Raw genomic sequence first — 25209 nt, 5'->3', positions numbered from 1 at the left:
CCTCGCCCGTGGTCCCTCGCTGCGTTGTCCAACTGGTTTTGGTCTAAACAGCGTTGTCCGTCTGGCTGGAGCTGCCAGCAGGCGCTGGGAGAAAAGCAGGACCCGCTTTCCTGCGCCCTTCAGTTTGCAATTAGCAAGTTACTCCGTTGCTGAGCTTCAGCCCAGCCTGTCCATTAAATCCATCTGGAAGAACACGGGAGGCTGGGAGCAGCTGCTGCTCAATCAGGATTAAAGTAATACCCTTCCATGGCCCGGGGGGGGCCCTCACCTCGAGAGGGAGGAGACCTACGCTCCAGAATAATTGACAAACCAACTTGAAATTCCTAAAATAAAGCTGTTGTGCTGGCTCACACCTACACCTGGGAGAGGAAGCTCCTCTATGGGTTCCAGCAGTGCAGGAGTGGCATGGCTGTACCCCAAGGAAGGCGACAGGCTCATCCCTGCAGCCACCAGCAGCATCCTACAGGCTCAGCCAACGCACCCCCTTCCCCTGGAAGCCATAAACCAAAGGGCTGGACAGTGATTAACTATTAATAACATTAATTATTATTAATGAGCAGCTGTGCTCTGAAACCACCCACGTTCCTCCAGTGAAGCCCTGAGCAGCCGGGGGTACAGCTACCCCCAGCAGGCTTGCGTTGTTAGTAAAATCAACCCAAAGCATCACTCAGTTACACACAGGCCTCGATCGATCATCTTGAGGTCGATACCCTGACTCGGTCCTTCACTCCAGCACGGGAATGACTTCAACAACACCAAGGTCCAAGGATCAAGGAGGTTTACTTTATTACTATAAATCAGTTTATGTTCTTGTACTTCACATATAAATATCGTGATGACAACAAAAAAGGCACATCTATGAAGACATCATGCACCTTGTCTGTGTCTATTTATATTTTATTACAAGAACTATCACTCTCTCCACTAGAAATAAAAGCCTAGAACTGGTTGTATGACATAAACCTCTCTGTATTGACAAAATACTCAAAACAGTTGGTAAAAATTTACATTTCTACAAATTCTAAAAATGACACTGCGTATCTAAAGGGCAAGTTCCCCTTTGCTCGGGGCGAAAGGACAGTTTAAAAAGACGATGGTTTGACTCGTCAGATTCAAGAAGTTCAAGCACCACTTACAGTTTCATTCCAAAATCTCCCATTGAAGCCAGGAATTTGTGGCCGACACGAAGAGCTACTTGACCCCCCCAAGGCGCTCGCCGCTTCTCCTTTCTGCCACTCCCACACCAGCCCGAGGAGGTGAATATTCATATTCCAATGGAAATACAAAAAGCTTTTACAAATACATATTTCTTTTAAAAAGCACTTGTCCCATAATACCTCTAGGTTCCCATTTAAGCCCATTCCCTTCATTCAGCATAAAGTAAAATAATTCTTTCTTTAGCGTAACGTACTTAGCGAGAGTAAAAGGGCGGCCGCTGCCCTCGCTGCAGCTCCAGGTTTTGAAGAGACGGAGTCGTTACGGTCATCTTAAAATAGGTGGATGAAGAGAAACACGTACTCTACAGGGCTGAGGTAAAGTTCCATACATTACATTCAGTGGTGTAAATAAATACCAGCAGAGTTTTATAGGAACGTGAGTATAAGTTTAAGGGTTTTATTATCAAAGTTTTGTAAAACAATTTCAGAAACTGTACATCAACATGGCACAGACTGTAGCCTACTTTTGTCTTTTTACCTGCACAAAAGTAAAAGCTCTGGAACTTGTGTAACTAAGAAAACAGCTTGTCTAACTACTCTGCATATACCATGGAATCACTGTGTGCATAAGATTACTACTGCAGTGACAGTAAACACAAATTTATTAGTTTATACAACTTGAGATCAAGTAAAAAGTACATTATCAAGTAGACTTGCTTTTAAAAGCATACGAAGGTCAATTTTAAAATGCACTACCTTTTTGCCATGTGTTCAGCTCATTAAGAAATAAAACGACCTGGATTAGGAAAACTGCACAAATCAACCTTTAATCACTGGGCACGGATCAAGCAGAGAATTTCACCTCCCGAGGCTCCGGAAGAAAAATTAAGAACCATTACAACTCGCCTGAGATGGATTTGAACGGACAGATTAAAAAAAGCCCTCAAAAAGGTCAGTGCATTTTAACTTTATCAAAGCCAAAAAAAAAACAAACACGGAAAAACAAAACAAAACAAAACCAAAACCAACTCCAGCCACGTGGCTTAAAAAAAAATATCCAGAAACAAAACCCTATCTAGATCAGGATGCTTGTTTTCAGATGTACTGTCATTTGTTTTTTTTTTGTGTAGTCACACTTAAGACCCTTAAGTAGATCCAGCAGAAGCTGTAGGAGTTGCGAACACTGCGGATGTTTCTGCCACAAGGACCATGCAGCCAGTGCGTTCCCTACGCTGCTCTAGTTCTGCCAGGAATCGACGTCTAGCAACACTAGCGTACGGGAGCTGATGTACTACAGGAGGTCAGACACCACACAGTCCATGCCTGCTGGAGATGCATGCAGCTTTTTACTCTTGCTTGAAGCATCACCAAGTTAGTAAAAATGGCTTGGCTAGGCCGTCCCTTTGGGCCGTAGCAAGGCTGGTTACCTTTCTAGAAAGCTTTTGATGGGAGTTAGTATCGGGAGATTTACAAACCGGGTATAGCTCAGAGCTGTATACATCTAGATTTAGGATTAACAAGTACAGCATAAAAGAATCACACAGGAATGACACTGATGCACGTCCGCAGCGGTGCTCGCTGCAAAGGCAAAGTTCAGTCACTCATATCCATGTCCTCTTCGTGATGATCATCCCCGTTTACTTTGGATTCACGGGCTGAATCTCCGCTTCCTTTATCAGCGGCAGCCTCCTTTGCTTTCGGGGAGGAAGAATCTGCCATTTTCTTTTCTTCCTTTTTCTCCTTCTCGCTGTCATACCCCTGTTCTTCTTCGTCATAATCCCTTGTGACCTGCTTTGCCGAGATAAAAAAAAAAGGTAAAACTTGCTTTCAAAGCCCCTGTTTCAGGTAAATACTACAGTAGAGGCAGGGAAGTTAAACAGGTTTTTAAACATACTTTCACATCTTTATCGCTCTCGGATTTCCGTTCACGATCCTTCTCTTTGTCTTTGCTTTTTTTTTTCTTGCTTGTTGACCGCTCCCTCTCATCTCTGCTTCTCTCCTTGTCTTTATCCTTCTTTTTTTCCTTTTTATGTCTGCAATGATAAAGTATGTTGAAGAATGCAAACCGCGATCACACCATTCTGTACGCAGGACACGGACCACGCCCAGACCATTACCCATAGGTCATTACAAATCTAAAGGCAGAATCAGCTGCGTGCAACTAAGGCACACCGTTCGCTCGGAGAAAATAACCAAACAGCCCCATGTCTTAGCTCCGGATCGAACACAACCACCACAAAGGGAAGTCCAAGGAACAGCAGGTTGGGAACAGCAACGCTATAGTGTTTTATGAAGGAGCACCTTGAGTTCGAGGATCACAAAATGCCCGTTTGACTCCTACTGCAGAGAGCCAAGGGGCCAGGAACTCTGGGTCTCTCCTGCCCCTCACCCTGGACCAGCTCCCGCTTGGGCACTCCCAGGGAAGCGCTACGCCTGAAGCGGATTAAACGATGCCAAACGCGGTAGCAGCCAGCAGAGACCCACCCTCTCTCCCTCTCTCAAGAAGTCAACCTATGGGCTAGGTGTAAGACAAGCACCGAACACACACCATCTTCAGAAGAACCCCACTGAGATCTTGGCCAGAGTTCACTTCTGGGGAATTTTCCGCCCAGACACCTTTATTATTTTTTTAGGGAAGAGGGTCACTGACCTTCTCGGAGATGGGGACCGGGACATTTTCCTTTTCGGAGACCGGGGTTTTTTAGGTGACCGTGATCCACTCCTGCTTCTCCTGCGTCGTCTTTCTCTGCAGGAAAGACGGATCAGAGCAGTTTTGGTTTGGGGTTTTTTGTTTTTTTTTTTGTTTTTTTTTTTTTTTTGTTTTTGTTTTTTTTTTTTTTTTAAGCTGCAAGTCCACCTCTGACTCCAAAACCAGCACTGCTCAAATGGTAGTAAATACGTGTAACTGAAAATGGATATTTACTATTAGCAGCGTTGCAAAGCCCCCCCCCAGCTGCTGATCCACAGAGTAACTTGTTCCCTGTTCTGCCTCTACCTTCCCGGTGCCTTGCCAGCTCGCACTGCGGCAGGGATGCTGACTCTTTTAGCAAACAGAAACAGAACAGCTTGTTCTTGTTAATATTGCAAGTTAATTTTAGAAGACTTTAAAAAACAAATGGCACATATTTTGCACGTATATATTCCATAAATCAGGAAAGAGTTTCACAGTGACCTCAAAGTATCATACTGTCTTTGATACGGAGCAAGCAGAAACTCTTCTAAGCCCAAACAATACCTCCAGAAAACTACAGTATCGGGGGAAAAATAAAGCACCCTGTAGACACAGGCAGAGCGAGTACACACACGTTTGTGCATATACCCAATACAGCCACGACGGGGTCACCACCCTGCTGCATACAGCAACGTTCTTTGTCACAGCGGCTAAAGCACACGAGAAACGGAGACCAAGGAAAACCGGCATGTTACTGTACCTGCTTGTGCTTCTTGATCGTCTAGTTGTGCTGTAGCTTTTGGGGGGAGTTTTAGAGCGTTTCTTTTCTTTCTCTTCCTTCTTTTTATCCCTTTTAGTAAAATACAGATGTTAAGTTTAAGTCATTTTCAAACTAGTGAAGTAGCACTCACTACTTTTGCTATGCAGGAAAATGAATGAAGACATGAGAACTACATCGGACGGCAGGTAACGGTTAGTGTTTCTGGGGCCAGTCATGTTCTACTAATGGAAACAAAGATTACAGTTATCTACAGCAAAACAGAAGAGCGGCTCATTTAGAGCTTCCCTGTATGAACAGCACAAAATCTGCAAGCGCAGATGCCGAACTTCCTGCTTCCCAAAGACAGCTCCTGAGCGATTCGGCCAATGCCGGCTGGAGCTGCCAATTCTCCGGAAAAGCAGGTTACATGTTTTTACGTCACTAACTCTGCACATGTACCGGGCAAGTGTAATATAATCCTGTAAGGCATTGCAAGAGACCGTGACTTTAAAAAGAGCCACTAGTTCATTTTGCCCTAGTTTTGTTTGTTTGTGTGGTTTTGGTTTTTTTTAGATTAAGCACCAAAATTTAGTAATTTAATTTCTAGCAAATAGCATAGATTTACTGAAGCAATTACCTGGTTTTGGATGTGCTCCTAGACCTTCTGCTTCTCTCTCTGGAATGCGATCTCCTTCGCCTTGGACTTTTAGATCGCCTCCTACTTCTTGATTTTGAATGGGACCTTCTCCTCGATCTGCTTCTTGACCGCCTACCAGTAACACATTGTACACAGGAGTTAAATACATGAAATTTGGATACACTAGTCGGAATTCGTCTGCTCAGTGCTAACGGTACTGTAACGCACAATGACGCACTGCCTCACTGCTCTTGGCATCAGAGCCCTGTGTCTCTCCAGTGGGTAGGACAGTTAGGATCTCTAGTCAGGACAGCCAAACACACCTGGTCTCCAAGTAAATCATAACCTAGAAAACGTTGGAAAAGCTTCTGTCCCAGATACCTCCACTAAGCTGAACCTGCTGCACATACTCGAAACAAACAGCCCAAGAGGTAAACATCTACGCACATAAATAACAATGCTCAGAGAAACCTCCTAGTACTTGGTTTTAAGACAAATTATAATTACCAAATGAGCCACTGGAAAGAGGTTGAGGAAGAGAGGTTTAAGGAACTATTTTAAAATGGGCAGCCTACGAGGGCTTAGGAGTTCATAGCAGTGAGGGCTGTGTAAAACCAAGGCTCTGTGCCAAGGTGTTTCTTATCTGACACAAGACACAATTTATTGTTAAATGAGAGTCCAAACGCTGCTAGAACCAGGTGTCCTCCAGTTCTTTCTGCGGCAGTGTACGGTATTTTTGAGGTATTTTTTGCTCTCATCTCTCTCCCACCCTTCCCACAAAAGCAGAGGTGGGTCTCCATCCCACGCTATGCTCCAGCCAAATCCCAGCCTCAGCTTTCCTCGGACCGTTTCCATTCTTCCATCTGTCGGCCTCCACAAGAGAAGTCTCACTTCCAAGAAGCATTTCTGAAGGAATTGTTTCAGCTATGTGGGTTTGTTTTTCAAAGCAAATAAGCTAACTACCTGTGTCTAGATGAAGAAGGTGTCCTCCTCCTCCTTGAGCGCGACCTTGACCTTGAATGCCTTCGTTTTTCATCTTTTTTGTCTGGAGTTGAAAAGGAAAGGCATAGTAAAACACCCAATGTTATTTCAGTATTCAAAAAGGTTTTATAAAGGAAAGGATGTTCAGCTTCACGCTATAGATAAAAGATAAAGAAAAACCTAAGGAATATTTTGACATTTGAAATTAAGCCTTATCTGTCCTTTTCCTCAAAAGACAACACAAAGGACGAACACACGACAAAGACGTGTATGTGGCATAAAGCCAACAGAAAGTTTAATGCAAAACTGAAGAAGTCAAAATGCAGGAAATATTTAAGTTAAGTCAGTTAAAAGACGACAGCTGCAGGGCAATGGAAAGTCTTGTTAAAATCTCAGAGCCTCTGCCATTTTGTGAAGGGCTAAAGAATCTCTCAAATTACTGTTTTGAATTTCCCACAAAAAGCCTCAAGCAAAACAATCAGCACATTTTTCTGGTGTAATAAAAGAACAGGAGCTCTATTCTTTCCTGAGAATGATCAGGAGGCTGCAAAACTGTATTTTCAGTGTTCCAAGTTACTGTTGCTCAGATTTGGTGGATCTGAGATTTGTGGATGAACTGCTGCATCTTGTTCTAAAAGAAAATCTACTGAAATAAGCTACAAAGAAAAAAGAATTATTTACAAACTTCCACAGATTAGGAACGACAAGAAAGGAAATCATCCCCAAGAAAAACATCACTAGGATGTGAAGTGGTTAAGGCACTTGCTGTTTCCAATGAAATCTCCAGTATGAACTTCCATCAGGGGAAGCTCAAGCATTTTGCAACCTTCAAATCAAGTGAGTTTTGGGAAAACCAACAGATGAGTGATTCCCTGCATCATTTCTGCAGAACAGATGCAGTATTCACACTGTAGGAAGATTAAGAAACTGTCCACTATAAATTAAGTCACTGTAGAACATGAAAGCATTAAGCCAATATTTTGCAGACCATTAGCTTTTATCATAGACTACGTCAAAGCTCCATCCTGAATAAGGTATTCCACGGTTTAAAATTACCTGGCTCTATAGCAGCAGAGATTAGTGACTGTGCTTCTCGTACTCTTTTCATAGCTTCTTCTATTTCTTTACTGGAGGTATCTGATTTCAGACTTGGTGAAACAAGGCCTGCAGCTACATGGTTCAACCTGGTAAAGAAAGAAGAATTTTAGAAGGAATGCAAGAAATAGGTGCCTCCGTTGTCGGTTTTCAGCCTATTCAAAGTGACTGATCTAAGTGAATCAGAATCTGCCTGTGTTTTGTCACCATTCAGATAACGGAGTAGTAAGTCTGAGATGTGACAGCTGTGCTGGAAACGGTGTCACAAGATGCTAGCACATACGGCTCTTAGAATTCCAGCAAACTGTAAATAGCAGGAAAGATCTATTTAGCTAATCCCGCAGCAGGGCAAGCACACATTGATGTGCTTTCCTAAAGCTGAGAGTTAGAAGAATTCTCCCCAAAGCTTCCTGCAATTTGCAGTACAAGGGCTTTCTGAGGCAGATGCGGTTTCTTTGCATTTACTGCATTTTTCATCTACTAATTTGTCTAATTGCTTTTTTCCAATGGCATATGCTTTCATCATCCTCCTGCAATGTTATCAATAGGTTAACGGCACACGAATACATTAAATGCTCTAATCCTCCCCTACTTGCTGTCCCCATGCCATACTATCTTCACTAAAATTATAATTTTTCTGTACACTGAAAAAAAATTAGCAAATACTTGCGCTTACTGTTACTTGCTCCCTTTTTCTACCAAGTAATAAGACATGCTGTCTTTTGTTATCTTTCCACAGCTGTAACATACATAGACTCTTTTATTGTTGTCTTTTAAAACAGTTGCTGGTCTCGGCTCATTCTCAACCACAGAATCAAACCACAGTTTGGGTTGGAAAGGGACCTTTAGAGGCCACCTGGTCCAGCCCCTGCCATGAGCACGGCCGCTCCAGTTCAGCCTTGCAGGATGGAAAGTGCTGGCTGCACCCTTACGTTACAGACACAAGTGACAAAAACGGCATAAAACCCCCTGAACTTCTGTCTCTAGCAAAACAAAATCCCAGAGATTAATTGGTGTTATTCCATAGAAGCAAAGCTGAATAATCTTAGTTTCCTCCCCTCCTTCTTTCTACTACAGTAAAAAGAGCCTGCGCAAGATCCCCAAGACGCTAGTTTTCTTAAACCTTAATCAGATCCAGCAGGACAAAAATTGGATACTGAATCCCAACAGATATTCCCAAGATCAAGTATATTGCGATATAAATATTTGTAAACACTGATGCTTACTTTGGATCCACTGTGCTCATAAGTTTTAGTAGTTGATCTGCTGCGAGAGACTGTGAGGGGGAAAAAAAAAAAAGTTAAGATCATGTTAGAAGACGTGTGTGCTTGAGAAGATTACCTTCCTTGAATGTACCCTCAGCACTGGCTACAGCAAAAAGTCTCTACAGATGAAAAAACCAAAACAAATCACACCCCAAAGAAGTTACAGACAAAAAGGCATATTGTTCTGTTTTAACGTTTGTGGATAGCGTGAGGGTGTGAACCTCACGTGTCAGTGGCGCTCAGGTATGTTTTTTTCCACAGCGGCCAAACTTAAGCCCTTACCTGGACAGAATCAAAGCACTTTAAAATAAAAATACTTCTGGTATTTACAGGTTATTTCTCTGTTACTTCAAGAGAATAGAGACCTCATTAGAGAATCAAGCTGCCAGTCCATGGGAAGTCCTCAACGTCAATTTACGAACAATAAGCAGAAGCTTCTTTACTCTAAAAATTCCACTAAAAATATATTTTAAAGCTCTTAGGAAAAGCCAGATATTATTACAATTGGTCTCCTCCTCTACCAGTGTGACATTAACAACAAAATGTTTAGTTCCCACTGGTTTTCTTTATACAGAGGCAGCCACGTGCTGAACCCAGTTTGTTGCAATGAGCTTGCTTAATGGACATAGGAAACAATCCTTCATCCTAACAAATGTGTATTTTTCTAATATGCATTTAGAATGCTTTTTTTTTCCCATTTGTTATTTCTTTATCACCATTATTTGCTTGTTAATATACATAGCATGCATAAAGAGAAAATGCTAAATGATGGATGCATTAAATTATTACTACTTTTCGTACCTGTAAAACATGTTCTCTGTACAGTATTTGGTTCTTATATCTTACATATTAACTCACTATTCTACTATTACTTAGTACTTAAATTGGTTTTTTATTCAGTTTAAAAAACGTCTCCTCAGTCTAACAAAGTCTCCTCAGTATTTTCGTCAAACAATTTTTTTTTTTTACTGTAAGTACAAGACAGGTTCATAGCTTGATAATGACGCATATTTGAAACATTTCATTACTAGTCCTACGTTATTTTTAGGTCCTTCCAGCATTTGATACTCCTGCAGATACTATTTATCCCAAGTAGGTGCTCAGAAAAATCAACCACCATTTTTTTCAGACAGTGGCTGTCAAACTGATACAAATGAAAATTACTTCTAAAACAGAAAAGAGCAAAAAAAAAAAAAAGTGTCCATATATAACCCCGCTATGCCAAGAAACAAAGACTGCATTCTGTAACAAATTCTAGGAAGTTCAAAGCACCAGCCACCTGCGCAGGCTACATTGAGACAAGCCTTTAATAAAATGTCTTATTTTGTAACACTTCTTAAAACCTAAGCATAGTATTTCCAGATCTTCGGCTTGTTATTTAATGTGCTGGTGAACACCAAGAGCACCGTGTATGCTAGTCAAACTACACACGTGCTAGAGAAAAGAGAGAAAATTTTAGACCGTGTGCCGTACCTGAGAGTTTAAGTTTGCTCCAGGAAGCCCGAGAGCAGCTAGGGCAGGATCGAGAGCAGGAGCTCCTAAAGCAGCTAAAGGAACAGCACCAATCTGTAACAGAGACAGCAATTAAACAAAGCCACGCTCAATTGATAAAAAGCTGTTAGATCAAGATTCCCAAGCATTAGATGTGTGGAAATTTGAACCGGGTTTTACTTAGGCTTCTAGCTACAGGAAACATCATACTAAGGTCAGGGAGAGTATTTCAGTTTTCCTTATTCAGATATTCCAAAGTTTAGTATATGAAAGATTTTTTCCCTATAAATATTCTAAAATGAAATTCTGTTTCCTCTGCATCCCAACAGGTGTGCGTGTGTGTGTGCAGAGGAAGTAAAGCATTTCACTACATTCAAGAAATAGTTTAAAGCGAAATTATTTTCCAGTGTTAAAATGAAAATTCATATATAATACGAATATGTAAGTTTCTGCGCAAACTACCACATATCTAACTCAATTTAGGACTGAAATTAACATGTTTTATGTTAAAATACAATGTAATATTATTACATCTCTGCAAATTTCTCAAGTTTGGTTGAAAAGCTTCCAGAAGAATAAGTAAGATGACACCATAGATCTGAATTCCTTAAATTAATCTAGAAGCCTCATAAAAGAACCTAATTTTTTGGCCATTTGAAGTGAGAATATCAAAACGTACACTGAAACAAAACACACACTGTGCTAAAATCCACATGATTTTATGTTAACCGAATGCTGTGCTGCTGCGATGGCGTCTTGCTCTCCCTCCTCCCTTCTGGCTGCTCTGGCACCCGAGACCCATCTTCAACCAATTCAGCCCAGAGGGCCATCAGAAAACTTAGCTTGATGCAGACAGCACAAAGCTAACACGCTCCTTCACAAAAGGGCCTGATGAGCTCCAGAGCCAGAGTAAAAGCGGCAGCAAGAGCATGTAGTCAAGGGCAAGGAACCTTCCACTTTTTGACACTGACTTTTTCAGTTAGCCGAGCTCTTGAAACGGTGCAGGCTTCTCCCTGCACTCTCTAAAGAAAAAGCCACGTTCCCACACACTGATTCTGTGAACATAAACCACAGCTCCAAGGCGTTTTTACTGAGTTATACGCTCAACTCCTAGTAACAGTCCAAAGGAGCTACATAACAAGCTTTCAAGATGTGTTTGAAAAAAATGACCTTTCACCACAATTTCCCACAAAATGGGTGTTGAATAAATTCTACCATTAAGCAGATTGGGAGCAGGCTGCGATCCAGTGACAGAACTAAAATTAAGATGGTTCAACAATCATTTTCAGGAATTTATATACATACAGTTTTTGGTGAAAGGAATCTTTAAGACAGTATTTGTTTCTTCCATCCCTTTCCTTGAGTTTCAAAGTTAAACTTCAGATTTTTTCCTCTACATCAGGTTAAAGAGACCTTCTGAACAACTCAATGGCAAGTACGTTTTTCATGCAATCACAAATCATAACAGAAGATACATAAAGAAGAGAGAAGCACAAGCTGAAGAAGGAGATTTGAGAACTGCAGAATTAATGAGCTTTATTCTTATTAATTTTCCTCTTGTACTTCGATTCTCTGTTCTCCAGTAAGATACGTGCTTTGACTGAACCTTCTTCCACAACGTATTATTCTTACTGTTCATCTTCCACGTGAATTCTTGTGTCTTTAGGTAACAACCAAATACAGGCTACAATTTTTTCCTCTCAGTTGCAGTATTAACAGAAGGTATCTCCACAGCATGTCAAACTCCTTGAACTTTACGGATTTTAAATCTACAAGATCTCTTACTGCTTGTCAAATCTGTCTGTGAGTGTACAATGGATAAAAGAGGGATGAGAGAGAGATAAACACAGGGCCCCGAGATACCGGAAGCATTATATTAGGGAAATCCAAGTATCCCATCTGGCAACTTATCACAATTGGTATCAGAGAGCGGTAACGATCCATCAAGGTATATAAATTATAATTTTATAGGAATAGCATTAGCACCTCAGTCTTTTTGTCCTGAAAAAAACCATCAGAGAGTAAGTCAGAATGCAACAGAAGACACGGAATCGTTTCCCTTGCCTGCAGTCCAACTGGGAAACCTACCTGAGAAAGTGGGTTGGGAGTGGGCAGGAGTCCACCTCCGGGCAGCAGACCTGCCACTGCATTAGCTGGTGCCAAGAGAGACAAAGCCTTAGTCTCATCAGGAATAACTCCTGCAGAGAAACAGCCTCGCATTAGAACACATTCCATTTCAAAGGCAGAAAATACACAAATACACCCAGAAAAAGTCTCCCTGATACACCACCTGAGTTTGTTGAAAGTACTTATGTTGGCTAAAATACAAAGCTTGATGTCTATTAATATTTATCATTAATTTTTTTGTCAGAATGAAACTTCAATGTGTGAAAATTTGACTGTTCCTTTTTCTCTACAAATGGTTAAGTTTCTAGAGCAAAAAAATAGCACAATACACACTACTTTTTTGTTAACACTGCCAAGATTTCATCACCTGTACTCGATTTTTAAGTCATGAACCAAACGTAAGCAAGCACAGTCGGTTCTCCAGGGGTGTGCTCTCAACTTTCAAAAGCTGTTTTATGAACAACGACTCGTGTCGGCTGCTTCACTATAAAGCACACAGAAAAATCAAGATACACAAGACAAAAAAAGTTTGATTTAGGGGTTAATAATATGGTACAGTTCACTATGTTTTCTTTTACACCTACCATATAAATTTTGTAAAACTTAAAGAGAAGGTATGGAAATATTTTTTGTTGAATCAAGCGTAGGGCTTTTGCTGACTTGTCAAATGAAAACGAAAAGTCTCTGCAGATCTTCAAATACACGCTGTGTATGTGTGTCTGTGGCTGGACAGGTGCATACATACAGTATACTGTGGCACATTCCTTACCTGTGCAGTAAAATGCAATTGTTCCAGTATGTGCCATGCTTATTGTACCAAGAATGCTGCTACATACTGCCACTGCAGAAGAAACTTCTGGCCCAAAATCTTGCAGCCAACTAAGACAAGCGTCTTATTTTACTGCCTGCTCTGCACATAGAATTTTAAGGGTCCTACTATGAAACAAGTAATTAGGTAGATATTTTTATTCTATCCAACAGCAAAAGCCCTATACAGATGGATTAATTTGTTAATGTGCCCAAGCCCCCAAAATGAGAGTTCAATAAAACAATTTTACTATATATTTGCAAATACCAGTAGTGTTTCTGTAATACATATTAAGAAACTGCATCTCATCATAAAACATACAATATGTACAGGGCACTTAAGAGAAACTGGATAAGCTGCAGAAGAAAACTGTTGGGTGGTATTTTCAGCAGGGCCTGGTATATAGTTCAGGCTGAACCAGGGAAAAGAACTGTAAAACACAACAACAAAAAAGAAAAACCACTGTTAAATAAAGGTAATGGTTCCTTCCACCTATACTGAGAAGTGCCGATAATATAAACAAATGTATAATACACAGCACTGTTATCTTGCTTGTGTCATTGAGCTGTCATCAATTTAGATACCAAAAGTTATGGAGGGAGAGGGGGGAAAAAGGTCATTTAGATAAAGGGCATTAATGCATAAATATATTAACATACCTACAGAGAGATTATGGGGTAATTTTGCATGCAAAATTATGTCTCAGAGGATATTTATAAATTATAGCTAAACATTTCAAATTAGTGCAACTACAACATTTCTGGCATCTAAATACAAATCCTCAGACTTATCTTGAGACACCTCATAGAAGATCTGCATCCATTAAAAAAAAAATCATGCATCTGATCCTCTAATTGTTTTTTAAAAAAAGTATTTAGAAATAAATAAACTACAATTTTAAAAAAAGCAATGAGGCCCCTCACCAGTTAATTTTCATGCTTCAAGAGCTTTTTTTACTGCTGCTTTGTTAGAACCATGAAATACTGCATGAATGTGTAGAAATGAAAGAAAAAGAAACAGACAAAAGAAACAAACATTAACCAAAGAACCTAAATACCCCCCCCAGCCATCTTTAATCTTAGAGTTCCTTCCAAATCTAGGAATATCACAGTGAAAATTACAAATACTAAACCTTACCGTAGACTTTGTGTATAGTTCTATAACACAAAGCAACAGCCAACAGCAAAATGTCTGTGTATGCTAAAACTGGAGTGCGCTTGTGATATAGGGGATAATTATTGCACTAAACAGATAATAAACATTTGCTTTAGTGACAGGCAATATTAATACAGAATTATCACAACAGAAAATAAAAGACAAAAGGGCCCAGTTCAGCACAGTAGTTAAGCATATGCCTGGCTTTAAGCACATGAGCAATTTCACTGCGGTTTTAAGAATCTTGCTGTATCGTGCTTAAACAGCTTGTTAAATTGGGACCCCGGCAGTATGCATTTGCAGGGAAAACTATACTCCAGTACAGGGACAAAAGCATATGATTACAAACCCAGGGGCATGAATTTATTGGCTGTGATACGCTACATCATTATGCCAAAAACATCAACATTCTGAACTGCTAGGACACCACAAGAAACAGCCCATGAGGAATTCCTTAATTTAAACAGGCCCATTAAAATATTCTACTTTATTAATTTTGTTTTCTTTACGCAATCTGAACCAAAACTGCTGGGCAGATTTCTCTATGTGCCAGATTTATCCACCATCAAGCACAATGGACAAGTCAGACTGACAAAGAGAAAAACGTTTTTATCCTTCTTGGAAAAGTTAAACACTACCATTCTTCGCCATGGGCCTTGGAGAATCTTTCAGGGCTAACTCAGAAGGACTGTTGCTATATCAGGCTTTAATACAAAGAGGAGGACAAGACGCCTTTCCGCTACGCTATTATACCTAAACTGGCGAAAGCAGAAGCAGTAACTCAACAGCAATTTCAGAACGTGTTCTGTACTCTCAAAAAGCAGCATGTCTCAATCAAAGGTCATGCTGCAGATTCCTACGTTCCAGAAATTAAGTTTTCGTATCTTTTAAGTTTAAGGAATACAAAGATAAGACAGCTCCCCAGGCCTCAAAAGACAGCCTACAGCATCACAATGTCTAGATTATAGCTCTGAACCCAGGCCATGTACCAAATTTATTACTGTAGTATGACTTAATCTGCAGAGATTTTTATTTATTTCAAGCGATCTGGGAAATTCCATTATTTCAGAAGTAAATCAAGAAACAGTACAATGGAAATCAGTTACTTCTAAAGCAAGTCTAGAAGAGTTTAATAAGACTTCTGTAAGAAGAGGTGTCTTCTCAGCACTTTGTTTTTAAGGTAAGTTCCAAAAACCCTGCTCATTGCCTTTCAAATTACTGTAACACCCTAAAATGTAAAAATAAAAAGAAGAAGAGAAAATGTAGTTAACAAGTGGTTACACCAGGAAAACACTTGGGGACTTGAGTGCTTGCTGGCCTTTAGTTAATGTCTAGAATCCCCTGTAGCTGCAGAGGACCCACTGTTTTTCAGTCATCTGGAAGGGCTTTGCATTTGCCTTCTCCACTACAAAAATCACACACACAAATAACAGAGAGAAGAGTTTATTATTTAGTGAAATTCTATAAAATATATCAAGGATGAACAAGAAAACTTGGAATAAAAAAAACTAGTACCAGTGCCCATTTGGCACCTCTTGGAAGATCTCACTTTCAAATTAAACCATAATTATTCAAACCCTTGGTATACTGGACCTCACAATGAGAGTGAGTGCCTTTCCAGGGAAGCTCCCAACTAAATGCAGCGGCAGCATATCTCAAAGAAATGTTAATCTACTCTCCCGTGCACTCTCAGGGAGGGAGAAACCAGTCTCATGAAGAGATTTACACACACATGAAAGTGGTAAACACTTAATTATTATGGGAAAATTTCCTTGAAAAGTTGACCTGTTTGCATAAGTCTGTTCAGGAAAATGTCTCATTGAGACTGATACAGAGCAAAATTTGCAAATAATTCTGCCTAAAACGTTAATATTCTAAACTTACAGACACATAAAACCAGTAAAAGGTAAACTTCCCACTTTCATTCAGTGTCACTAGATAACAATTATTTAATCCATGGGCCAATGGCAATATACCAAGGGTTTCAAAATGTTAATATCTTTTGACATTTTACTAATCTTCATTTTTGTGAACTATACTGGAATAAAATGCCACCGTATGGTGGCTTCATAGGCCATTAAACAATTCACAAACCTTCTGCATACGGTACGACTATCAACGCTCTGTCAACGAATACAGTGTTTGTCAGATGCTGGGCCACAACTGCCGAGTCAGGATCATGGAACTTTACAAAACAGACTCGCGATGAAACAGGCAAAGGAGAATCACTGAAAAAGAAAGACATAAATTACTTCGATGGAAGCAAGTCTGACAGCACAAAACTTTGAACTTTTATCATCTCCCCACTTTCAACAAACAGGAAGTCACAGGGGACTATGGGGTACTTCTACGCAAGAACACGATTTCAGGTTTTGTATCAAACACCATTCTGCATGACACAGATAAGAAATTACACTGAATCAGGCCAATTCACTATAAAATTGGAGAAATAGTTTTATTGCCTCATTTGTCACTGGACATTAATTGTATTATGCACAATATATCTATGACCAGTCACCTAAATGCAAATTAATTTTCATGACCTGTCTGTGAGAAGGGAAGGAGACGAAAACCTTTGCTCAAGCAGACCTGTGTAAAAAATCCCAGACATGGAAAATCCAAACAGAAGTTTTGAGTCACTTGAAAAAAACCAACCACAGAAATATCTACTTCCTACAACAAAAGGAAAGAATCGTGGGCCATGTAACTGTGCCCCCCTCCCCTTCTCTGAAACAAAACCAAATCCCCAAAAACCAGAGGCAGAATCAACCCAGTAAAGGTCCATAATGAGTTTCGAAAATCCATATATCCTGAAAATGGATTTAATCAATGTATAAACTAAAAGACAGCATGAAAAACTGTTATGCAGACCCAACTGTGCAGCAGATGAGTTAAAAGCTGCCTCCAGAAGGCACAGGACAGGTACTGAAAACAGTAGCAAGTCCGAAAACCCAAGTTCCTAAACAAGGCCAGGGTACATGTGCTGTTCAGTTCTGCCCTCAGGTACCAGAGGCAGAAGTTAGCCTAAAGAGGTAGCTCTGAAAAATACTCAGTTCTTCACGACAAAGATTCACCTTTACTAATTAGATTCCCAGAAACAATTAAAAGACTAGCTCTTCAACATGCATCCCACTGCCAAAACAATTGGGTTGGTCTGGGTTGATCAAGTCTTTAAGCACTGAAAGTGCAGGGAGAGTTGTCAGAATTCAAGATAAACAAGAATGACTTTGACAGCAACAAGACAGACATCCAAGATCTATTTTTGTTAGTGCAAATGCCAAAAACTATCTAACCTTCACCACCGAGCACAGGCTCAGCCCAACGGGCAAGTTACGCAAACTCAAGAATTGCCTTAAACATCTCTCAGATCACACTTTTAATACACTTTAAATTTAACCTGGTGTTAAAAACCAGACTGGAGCCAGCGTACTGCAGCTTTTAAAATATTAAAATTAGAAACATCCACTTCATCCAAGTCTTGCCAATTTAATACACTGGAAAGTAACATTGTAGTAATAAATGGCACAGAGCTAAAAAAACTGAAACTCTTAGCTCTTTTGTATCTACAAATACATAGTAGCTTGCCAAAATGGTACCTTTTCTTAAGCCATTTGCATAAAAACATAAAAACCAAAGAAGCATTAGCAGACAGTGTTTAACAAAATCACAGTAGTAAAATTTTAAAGTAAAGTAAATCAAGGAGTTACGGCATACCTAGATGGTATACTAATCTAAGTTGTAAAAAAATTAGACAATTTATTACATAAATGCAATACAATACTTTCAAGCATTCTTAAAATGCCTGTGATGACATGGGAAGATGAAACAGAGTAGATACTGTTTATATACGTAAGTACCACTGCGTACTAAACTGTACAGCTTGCTGAATCTACAAAACCAACTGAAAGTACGTAAGGCTATGCTTATGCAGCCTGACAACTGATATAAATCAGTGTACTTCTTTTTTAAAAATGTATTTTCAGTCACTCTAAAATCCAAGCTGTGGCTGAGTGAAATTCATCAAGAACAGAACGTTCTCAACAGTTACCAAAAAAAGGCCATAATTATTCTAATTCACCAGAGATTGAAAAATTTAGTAATTCTCTCTCAGATATGTTGCCAATGGATGCCAAGACACACGACGAGTTACTGTGGTTGGTGTCTGAACAACGTACCCATTCTGAAGTATAGCAGAAATCCAACCTTCCTATCATAACCTCTAACTACTCGCTCCAGTAAAGTTCCCTCATATTGCAACCAGCATTTTAAATATTAAATCTGGGGTTTTTTTAAGGGATATTTCTGCCACGTACATAAACATTATCACTGGCATTATTACTGACATAAAATCAGGCTAGAATCAGGCTGGAGTGAATAGATTGTCCATGCAAGACATGTTCTTCAACATTATCATGTTCAGTGAGCAGAAAGAAACTGAGTTAGCTGCCCCCTCCCCTCCTACCCCCCCAAAAAAAACACCAACCAAAAAAGAACCAACCCATATGCTTCACTTGGGAACAGAAGTTGCCGTCCTTTTCTCAGCAGACCAGCTACCAGTGGCAATTGCAAGTAAAGCTGGTTTTCTGATAGAGTCCATGTATAACTTTCATTGACAAGGCAAAAGATCTTGCCAATTACTATACCATCCAACCTAAGAAATTATTGTAAAGTATGTGCCTAACTTTATCAGGCTTTCACTCTGTAGACTGTATTTTCCATGAGATGTGCTTTTTCTTGGTAAAATTCTCTGTCCATAAAGTTTGACTGGATCATTCATATCTAAAGAGCAAGACCAGAGAACACACTGGTTTGTCAAACACCAGTGGCATAAGACCTTTTATGTCCAAGTTTCAGAGCAGAAATTTAAGTTTTGATGGAAAGTCAGTTTTCACACACTAACAGAATATGCTGAAATCAGCTTATACATATACGTATGTATGTGTGTACACACTCCCCCCCTTTTTTTTTTTTTAAAGAAAATTAAAAAAAAAAAAAAAGCTTTCAGAAATCCATTCCCTTCACTTTTCAGTTTTGCCTACCATGGAGGATGAAGCTATACAGAATACAACAAAGACAAGAACCATGCAATGGAGTTGGGGAAAAGCTGGAGGAGGAGGGAAGAAAGGGGAGGAAAAACAGAAGAAGTGACAGAGATGGTTGTGGATTAAAGATAAAGCTGAGGTATACATAAAACATGTAATAGCTGATTAAATAAACTTGGATAAGGAGATGGACAAGGGGAGAGAAATGGAAACAGAAATGTAGAGAAGCTCGGGAAGTTATATCTGATCTGGAAGCCCAGGAGAATAAGGAACTTCTACAGGGGACAGCAAAAATCAGAGTGCCCGAGAGAAAGATCAAATAAGAAGGCAGAGCAATGGAAATGGGGCTGGTTACTCAGAAATATTATATTCAAGAAAGAATCCCAGTATAATGTGGGACATAAAGAGATTCAGATTATGGAGAGAATTTACAGATTATAATTTATATCCTGTACCCCTCAAAAAAATGGATGAATGCTGTGGGTAGGGAAAAGTCAGGACCCATTTAAAGGAGAAGGAACATAAAAGCCTTTAGAAGAAACAGATAAAAGAATCTGCCACTCTTGGAAAATACACCCCTCTTTGGTGTGAAACTAAATTGGAAACTCTAAAGCACCCCAAGATAGATCCCTGAGCACCCCAGCGGAGACCTGCAGTGGGTCTAGAGGCACCAGAGCCCTCGGCATCCCCGTATGGACAGCAATACGAGGAAATGACATAAAACCTCCTTACAATAGTAAGGTTAAACATTAACCGCAGTCTGAAAAAGCAGCTGGTCTAGTATCAACTGCACAACCTTTATATAGTTTTCAAAAATGCTATTTTTCCACCAAGATGTACATTCTAGAATGAAATGATATGATAACTTTCACTTCAACAGCTATTCAATATTTTCTACATTTTCTGTGCAAGGCCTATTCAATTACACTATATTTCCCATTCTGTATGAATTTTTTCAGTGGCTTTTCTATAGTTACAACTTTTTCATAAATACTAAGAAATCTTCACAACATCCTTAGAAGGTAAAGAAGTATTATTCTCCTCTTTCATTTAGGACTTCGAAATACAGAAGAAATTTAGGCCAAATGTTTTAAGTAATTTTTGGTGATCCAATTTGAGATATCTGCCACCTGGGTTTGCGGAGTTATTTGCACCTTGTTGTGGTTTCTCCCCCGTGCATAGCTGTAAAGGCAGTCAACTCTGTATTCTTCTATACCAACAAAATGACCCAGCTGAAGTGAGAACACCACCAGCGCCAGAACAAAGGGGGCAGAAGTCAGCAGACTAATACAGGAGCCCTTTTTGTAGAAACAAACTTACGCCAGGATACAAAACCAGTAACTTTGCCCTAAAGACTGGTATCTACTAGTATCAGACATTACAGACACAAGGGTACAACACAGATATCCCTGAAGCCATCTCTCCTTGCCCCACAGCCCAGCTCTACAACACATCCACCACAGACTTCTCTCCGGCATGCAACCTCAAGACTGATCCAACGCTTGTACCGAGTAGGGTCCTGTGGGGCTAGTATTTCACTACGCATTTGTGCAAAGGAGCCAAATTCAGACAGAACAGACAGCCTGGGCTATGGTAAAAGGAGAGTGGCTGGGCTGGGCTTTGAATTTGGGGATTTTTTGTAGAGCACTTCATTCAGAAGCCACAAAAGTAATCTTTTAACAGACTAGTTAATACGTATCTAAAACTACAGAGTTACAGAAACAGAGTTCACCTATAATAACCCTCCCCAAAAACTGGGAAAATATTAAAATACAGAGCAGCACATCAAATAACTGCATGTGTTTAAAGGTGATTTACTTTGCTGGCTGCCAAGCTTTAATGCTTCTGACATTTAAGGCTAGTTATCCCAGCTATTAACAACCCACTCTCACATCTGGAACTATCCCTCAATTTCAGTTACATATACATTACATTCCTTCCATTTCCAACATGAAATTGCTGAAATCCAGCCCAAAGTAAGAAACTGCAAGAACACCAGAAACACTGTTTCTGAATTTGCACATATAACCAGAGCGCAGGATAGGTGAATTTTCCTGGTTTTGCACTAGCAGGGATTGAAGATTCAATGACGAAAAGAAGAATGCTTTGTGATAGCTTTTTTTTTTCCCCCTAAAATGAAAAAAAAACCCAAAGAGTCTTGGGTATTAAAAATAACTGACTGTGTTCTCGTTTGATTTTCCTCCAATCAAACAATCCTCGTTCATCATGGCAAAAAGAAACCTTTTTACTTACATAATACCCATGCAAAAGATCAACACAGAATGACATTAGGTTCTGTAAAACAAATCAAACTGACAAGGCCAAAATTAACGTTACCGCCTAACTAATGTAATAAATGTGTATTATTTATATATTAGTGATTACCTGCGCATCTTGCACAGAAATCTTTGCAAGGAATGTGTACTTAAATTAAAATTCTAGTTTTATGGCCAAGTGTCCATAGAGTGCCTGCAATTAGAATTGTCTGGGTTGGAAGGGGTCTTTCACATCATCGAGTCCAACCATCAACCCAACACTGACAAACCCCCGCTACCCCGTGTCCCTCAGCACCACGTCTGCCCGGCTTTTCAATCCCTCCAGGGATGGCGACTCCACCACTGCCCTGGGCAGCCTCTTCCAATGCTTGACAACCTTTCCGTGTAAAATTTTTTCCTAATATCCAATCTAAACCGCCCCAATAGTTCTGGAGATTAAAAAGACCGCAAAGGAACAAACAGCTCCTAGAGAAAAATGGGCGTTTGACAGGAGAAATCCCGCGTGTAACTGCATGCCGTAAATGACTGCCTTTTCCCCCCGTACGTGCATAACGTAATTACGTGAGTAATTACAACTCTAACAGCCACATGACCTCTTACAGCAGAGCGGAACGAAGGCCGCCGAGGCCTGCGAAAGGCGCTGGCTCCGCCTCGGCCCGCGGAGATCCCCCGAGCGCACCCCCACGGCGCTGCCCGAGAAGGCCCAGCGGGGATCCCGCCGCCTGGCGAGCGGCCGGGGGCGGCCCGCGGCCTGGGAGCCCGCCGCCGCCGCCGCCATGGAGGCGGGAGGGGCCGGGGGAGGGGAGGGGAAGGCAAGGCGGAGGCGGGGAGGGGAGCGGGCCGGCACTCACTCGGGGGGGAAGAGGCGCAGCTCCTCGATCTTTCCGAGGAAGCCGAAGAGCGTCCGCATCTGCTCGGAGCTGGCGCTGGGGGAGACGTTGGTGACCTGGATCACGTCGGTGCCGCTGCTGGAAGCCATTGCGCCGCCGCCCGCTCCGCTGCTACAAACACATCGGGGAGGGGGAGAGGAAGAGCGCGTTAAGCCCGAGCGGCTCCCGGCCGCAGCTGCTGGCTCGGCCGCCCTCGGCCCGGCCCGGCCCGGCCCCGCCGCGCACCGCCGGCCGCCCGCCCGCCTCACCAGCCTGCCTGGGCCGCAGTATCCCACAATCCCCTGCCACCGCCCCCACGGCGCAGGCGCACTGCGCGCGGCGCGCGGCCCCCACGCAGCCTCACGGCCCGCGGCTCGCGCCCAGCAGCCGCCCCCGCGCCTGCGCCTGCGCCTGGCCCCGGCCTCGCCCCCGCACGGCGCCTGCGCGGCCCCGCCACACCGCGCGTGCGCACAGCGGGGGCGGGGGGGGCGGCCCCCCTCGCGCCTCTCGCCTCAGGGGTTGAGGGGCGTGAGGGACCGTCGTGGTGACGGGCAGCGTTGAGCCCAAGCTGTCCTTTGTGCCGGTATCAGGACAGCGCATCCAGCTGGCGGCTGGGGTTCCAGGGTACTTCTGGTGCAAGCAGAAATCGAGACTGGGTGGAGAATGGACTGAGAGCAGCCCTGGGGAGAAGGACTGGGGGGTGTTGGTGGATGAGAAGCTCCACACGCCCCGGCAACGTGCACTGTCAGCCCAGAAACCCCCCGCAGCCTGGGCTGCATCCCCAGCAGCGTGGGCAGCAGGGCGAGGGGGGGATTCTGCCCCTCTGCTCCCCTCTGTGAGACCCCCCTGCAGCGCTGCCTCCAGCCCTGGGGCACCAACAGCAGAAGGACACGGAGCTGTTGGAGCGGGGCCAGAGGAGGCCCCGGAGCTGCTGGGAGGGCTGGAGCCCCTCTGCTGGGAGGACAGGCTGAGAGAGCTGGGGGGGTTCAGCCTGGAGAAGAGAAGGCTCCGGGGAGACCTTCCAGCCCCTGCCAGGCCCTCAAGGGGCTCCAGGAAAGCTGGGGAGGGACTCTGGAGCAGGGAGGGGAGCCATGGGACGAGGGGGAAGGGTTTTAAACTGCAAGAGGGGAGACTGAGATGAGATGTGAGGCAGAAATTGTTGGCTGTGAGGGGGGTGAGCCCCTGGCCCAGGTTGCCCAGAGAAGCTGTGGCTGCCCCATCCCTGGAGGGGTTCAAGGCCAGGTTGGCCGGGGCTTGGAGCAACCTGGGCTGGTGGGAGGTGTCCCTGCCCAGGGCAGGGGGTGCCACTGGGTGGGCTTTAGGGTCCCTTCCAATCCAAACCACGCTGTGATTCTATGAATTAATTGTATTCACACAGAGATGAGTGGAATAGGTATTGTGTTGCCTGGGTTCACTGAGATGAGTGTTCTTTGCATGCCCTACATTTTCTGCTCTATTGCTCCTGGCATTGGATTGTGAATAAAGCAATCGGTTATTTCCAAAGTCCATAAAAGCAATTTTTAAATAATGAATATTAATGATTCCAGGAAGTTCAGCCCTTCCCATCCATTGTCGTTGTTTATGCCTGTTGTGAACTGGCTTCAGCTTGCTTAAATCCTGCCCTTCCAAATAAATCTTCCTCTTACGGGAACAAGCCTGATGACTTCATACACAACGCTGGGATTTCCAGCACTGTTTTTTTTAAATACTCAGGTGAAATACCCAGCATTTTCTCAGGGAGTGCGGCCTGGTGACTCCCAAAGAGAGAGGAGACAGAAAAAAGGAGTTAAAGAAAAGTGGTAAAAAACTAACGAGGCCAAAACCCTTAGCCAAGAGCTAGTGCCTGAAGTATGACAGTCTCTTGAATCACATGCTTCTTTACCTAACGTGGTGTTTGGTCCTTATCTAATTATCTTTACGTTCAATGGAACTACTAGTAGAAGCTTTTTTCAAAAAGGGTAGTGTTTGAAACACAAGCCTGGTGTTTGAAAGTGGAAAGAGCTACAGATAAAAACTTTGATGATAAGGGGGAAATGTACTCCTTTTTCATAATTTTCGTCTTGGCAGGAACGGCTGGTGGGATCAGGCAGGCATGGGTCCCACTCGCAGATTACACCGTAAAGCGGTGACTGGTCCCTGGTAATCTCAAGTACTGGTAGGCAGCCAGGATTTTTTAGTCTGTAATACTGCTATTTAGTTTGTAAACTCTAGACTAAAGGGAAAGGGAAAAAAACAATAAGTTGATGTAAAAGTGGCTTTTACCTCGTGTGTAGGTATAAGATATTTTCCCAGGTTATTTGGCCTGGATTGACACTTGTGACAAAGGTGACAGCCTTAGCAAAAAGAATCGGGGGAGAGGAAGGGTGGAGGTGAGGTCTGCGCAATACGGCCTGTGCAGCTGCAGCAGAATTGTTGATGAGTCTCCTTTGTAATAATTAGTAAGAATTTGACGTCCTCGGTTGTGTCATCAGTTACGGTTTCTAGTTGTCTTCGTTCACAGGCCCATTTACTGAGTGTTGGGTTGCTGTCGAGGGGACAGGGCTTCTCCTTTGTTTTTGGGGGGTTATGGCCAAAGCTGCCAGTGGATCTGCTCGGTGATAGCTGTATTGACCCGATGGGTCTGGAAATGGCCGTTTCCACCTTGCACAAAGGTGACAGCCTGGCTGTTCTGCAGGAATCCCGGGTACCAGGATGGAGGGGGGTTTGCCAGTCCCCTGGGCCCCAGGACGGAGGGGGATTTGGTGGTCCCCTGGCTCCGGGTACGGGGATGGAGGGAGATTTGATGGTCCTTTGCCCCCGGGTACTGGGATGGATGGGGTTTGCCAGTCCCCTGGCCTCGCAGCCCCAGCATGGACGGGAGTTTGCTGGTCCCTTG

The 25209-nt window shown here is 42.4% G+C and overlaps 1 protein-coding gene across 4 annotated transcripts; it reads right to left on the bottom strand.

Annotated features, from left to right (window-relative positions):
• Positions 1 to 761: 761 nt before the first annotated feature.
• On the bottom strand, positions 762 to 22745 carry SRSF11 (serine and arginine rich splicing factor 11). Of its 4 annotated transcripts, none has more exons than XM_074598000.1 (13): positions 22604 to 22745; positions 22317 to 22466; positions 16242 to 16375; positions 12146 to 12255; positions 10040 to 10132; positions 8528 to 8577; positions 7263 to 7390; positions 6189 to 6270; positions 5226 to 5357; positions 4589 to 4678; positions 3808 to 3903; positions 3052 to 3190; positions 762 to 2948 (listed from the first exon to the last, which is right to left on the bottom strand). In XM_074598000.1, exons 2-13 carry the CDS (start codon positions 22442 to 22444, stop codon positions 2751 to 2753), a joined length of 1380 nt encoding a protein of 459 aa, XP_074454101.1. In that variant the 5' UTR covers positions 22445 to 22466; positions 22604 to 22745; the 3' UTR covers positions 762 to 2750. The 4 variants fall into 4 exon arrangements, with proteins under 4 accessions (XP_074454101.1, XP_074454102.1, XP_074454103.1 ...); XM_074598001.1 differs by having other exon boundaries at positions 762 to 2945; XM_074598002.1 differs by lacking the exons at positions 16242 to 16375; positions 22317 to 22466; positions 22604 to 22745 and adding an exon at positions 12552 to 15095.
• Between the last annotated feature and the right edge of the window lie 2464 nt (positions 22746 to 25209).

Source organism: Larus michahellis, chromosome 8 (assembly GCF_964199755.1).
Source record: "Larus michahellis chromosome 8, bLarMic1.1, whole genome shotgun sequence".
NCBI classification, from domain to species: Eukaryota; Metazoa; Chordata; class Aves; order Charadriiformes; family Laridae; genus Larus; species Larus michahellis.
Note: the sequence above shows the minus strand (reverse complement) of the source record. Positions and strands in the feature narration are given on the sequence as shown.

Coding starts and splice junctions, on each gene's coding strand:
- SRSF11 (XM_074598000.1), bottom strand. CDS start 22,444: ATGGCTTCCAGCAGCGGCACCGACGTGATCCAGGTCACCAACGTCTCC. Junction 16,376..22,316: donor CTGCGCCTCTTCCCCCCCGA/GTGAGTGCCGGC, acceptor TTTCTTTTTCAG/TGATTCTCCTTTGCCTGTTT. Junction 6,271..7,262: donor CTCTGCTGCTATAGAGCCAG/GTAATTTTAAAC, acceptor TTTCAACTCCAG/ACAAAAAAGATGAAAAACGA.